The sequence below is a fragment of the Hibiscus syriacus genome, unplaced genomic scaffold (genome assembly GCF_006381635.1).
Source record: "Hibiscus syriacus cultivar Baekdansim isolate YM2019G1 unplaced genomic scaffold, ASM638163v2 tig00000916_pilon, whole genome shotgun sequence".
NCBI classification, from domain to species: Eukaryota; Viridiplantae; Streptophyta; class Magnoliopsida; order Malvales; family Malvaceae; genus Hibiscus; species Hibiscus syriacus.
Window position 1 is genome coordinate 524,975 of NW_024061833.1, and position 3,013 is coordinate 527,987.

Consider the following 3,013-nt stretch of genomic DNA (forward strand, 5'->3'; position numbering starts at 1 on the left):
ACAAGATTAAGAATTTGAATTATGATGTTATGAATGAAATAAATTAGGTTGAGAGAGTCGTTCTCATAATAGGTTTTTCTAGTATTTAATTTGGAATAATTGATCAACAGAATCAATATAGGTTGTTATATATATTTGGAAAATGAGGATCGATATCCATGAAGCAGAAATCTATTTTTTAAGGGAGAGGGACGCGTCATGGTGGTAAACGTTGCTTAATGCAATTTCGATATGAAGATGTTTCTAGAGGAGCAACAGGGAGACAAGAGAGTAATTAAGATAATTAAGCAGATTTAGTTAATTAAAATCAATAAAAGGGATGGATATAAAAGGAAAGGCAAGGAAACAAGCAACGGGATGCTGAACTTTGGCAAAAAGATTATGCACAAATATGTATATAATATAAAAGCATTTGACCCAATGGTGTCATGTTAGATAGGGGGTGGATGGAATTCTGCACCAGAATTGTCAATGTGTTTGAATTAATCCACTTTCCTTATCCCACTTCCAGTTCTGGCTTCAATACCAGCTTAAGTCTTTTAACCCTTTTTTAGAGGTAGCAGCCGTCCAGGTTAAGCAAGACCACACATTTTGAGAGGCAAACTGATCGAATTCGAACTCAAAAGGAAGGGGATAGTTGACTTTATAGGTGGAATTAGAGAGGACACCTGGTGCTGCCTTTTGGTATACGTGCCCCAAATCTAGTGGTTTGTGCTGAGAGAGGGTCCAGCTAGGAAAGTGTTGACATAATGAATTGTTTAAGCAAAAATCCATGTCAAAGTATATGGTTAGTCCCTGTAATATAGTTCTATTTTTTTTAAAATTTTGATATTTAGTTTACAATTCAAACAATGCAGGAATATTATAATTAAATTATAAGGATTCAAAATGTTCGAATTAAAAGATTGGAACTATACCTATAATCTACCCTAGATTAATATAAAAACGTATTAAAAATAACTAAATTAGAACATAAAGACTAAATTTACATCTTAATCATAATACAAGACTAATAAAAGAATTCGACCAAACACAGTTTAGGCTATAAAATATCAATCAATTATGTATTATTAAAATTGAAAAACATGATTAGATTATACTGATGAAATAGGGTTGGACGCTACAAAAAATATGCTTTGCGTGGGAAGTTTTGGTGGTAATTGAACCAAAATGCTGATGAAAGCTAACGTAGATAAACACTTGATTTAATTTCTACGTAGACATAATTAAGTTGAACTTAATTTCATGTGCATTTATACAACATAAATAGTATTATGTACGTATAAACATAAAATGCACAGAAAAGACACGTGTAAGGAGGCCGGCACCAAATTACATTGACTTCAATATTGGAAACCCTTCTTTTGCCAATTCCAAACAATTTATATATAGGAGAGGTTATCGTTCCTTTGGGATCCACCACTCAACACTTTTTGCCATTTTTCTCTTCTAGGATTCTATCCTACTGCCGCCACACACTTCTTCACGTAAAATTGCACCCATAATCTTCACATAACTATCAATCACTCCAAGCAAAATCAATGGGGAGAACACCTTGCTGCGACAAAACTGGCCTCAAGAAAGGTCCATGGACACCCGAGGAAGATCTCAAGCTTACTAACTATGTTCAGATTCATGGCCCTGGCAATTGGCGCTCCCTCCCTAAGAAAGCTGGTATACAATTTTCTCTTATATTCATATATATATATATATATGTATGTATGATTTGGTTCTGATGATGCTTTTGTTTGAACTGTTTAGGGCTGCAAAGATGTGGAAAGAGTTGTCGTCTGAGATGGACGAACTACCTTAGACCTGATATCAAGAGAGGAAGATTTTCGTTTGAAGAAGAAGAGACGATAATCCAACTACACAGTGTCTTGGGCAACACGTATGTTTTTTTCCCCTTGTTTAGTTCATTTAAAATTAGTCGATGTTAGGTTGTTGTGTAGTTTTTTAATTTCATATATGACGGACTTTACCGGTTTCCTTTAATCGTATATCAGATGGTCGGCTATTGCCGCTCGCTTGCCGGGAAGGACCGATAACGAGATCAAGAATTACTGGAACACTCATATAAGGAAAAGGCTTCTGAGAAATGGGATCGACCCGGTGACGCATGCGCCGCGACTCGATTTTCTCGACCTTTCCTCGATCCTGAACTCAACTGTGTGCGGCCAGTCGCTTGTCAATGTGTCAAACTTGTTAGGTGCACAAGCTCTCCTAAACCCTCAACTGGTACGGCTAGCCAACACTCTCTTGTCGTTGAAACAAGACAACCCGGAAATACTCTTACAACATCTCCAGCAAAACCAGCAGCTTTGTGATAAGTCTCAAGAAAACCTAGCTCCTCCCTTGTTACAACCAAACCAGCAGCTTCAAGTTCATCCCTCGGCCTGCTCGACATCGACTACTGTTCCTTGTACTTCGATGTTAAGCCAAATGGAGCCCATGCAAACATCTGGAGAAGGGTTTTTCAGCTGCTCAAATTCCCAAGAAACGTTTTTTTCAAAGCCAAATTATATTCAGTGTGGTCCGAATCCGACTGTTCCTCTCGTGTCAGAAAACACGAACTACCAATCACTGGATTCTTTGAGGTCTACGCTGATATCGAGTCCCACGCCTTTGAATTCGTAATCGACGTTCATCAACAGCAGCAGCAGCAGCGTGGATGAAGAGAGAGAAAGCTTCAGCAGTTTGCTCAAGTTTGAAATTCCTGATGGTTTGGATTTCAGTGAATTTATGTAAATAGAGGATTCAGAGTCTGGTTTTGTAATGTAGAAGAATATCATTGTTGAAACTATTTTTTTTTCTTAAAAAATATGATTTAAAAATCTCTCGATTTGGAAAAAAAAGTTTGGGATTTTCTTTACGATAGAAAAATATGGTTCGAGGAGTCGCCACCAATTTTTTATTAGGATGTGATTGGACACCCAAAAACCTTTTGTCATTTTAAATAAAAAATTAGTTTTAATTAAAACAACAAATTGAAATATGCGTTACCAGAAAATGA

At 36.6% G+C, this 3,013-nt stretch overlaps 1 protein-coding gene across 1 annotated transcript; it reads left to right on the plus strand.

The window, feature by feature from the left end:
* The first annotated feature begins 1,471 nt into the window (after window positions 1-1,471).
* On the plus strand, window positions 1,472-2,751 carry LOC120117440 (transcription factor MYB41-like). The gene is made up of 3 exons (XM_039137730.1): window positions 1,472-1,674; window positions 1,762-1,891; window positions 2,007-2,751. Exons 1-3 carry the CDS (start codon window positions 1,542-1,544, stop codon window positions 2,635-2,637), a joined length of 894 nt encoding a protein of 297 aa, XP_038993661.1. The 5' UTR covers window positions 1,472-1,541; the 3' UTR covers window positions 2,638-2,751.
* Window positions 2,752-3,013: the final 262 nt, after the last annotated feature.

Excerpts from the sequence above, each read along its gene's own strand:
- LOC120117440 (XM_039137730.1), top strand. The coding sequence starts at position 1,542 with ATGGGGAGAACACCTTGCTGCGACAAAACTGGCCTCAAGAAAGGTCCA. Across the intron at positions 1,675-1,761 it reads CTCCCTCCCTAAGAAAGCTG|GGCTGCAAAGATGTGGAAAG; the intron begins GTATACAATTTT and ends TGAACTGTTTAG. Across the intron at positions 1,892-2,006 it reads CACAGTGTCTTGGGCAACAC|ATGGTCGGCTATTGCCGCTC; the intron begins GTATGTTTTTTT and ends ATCGTATATCAG.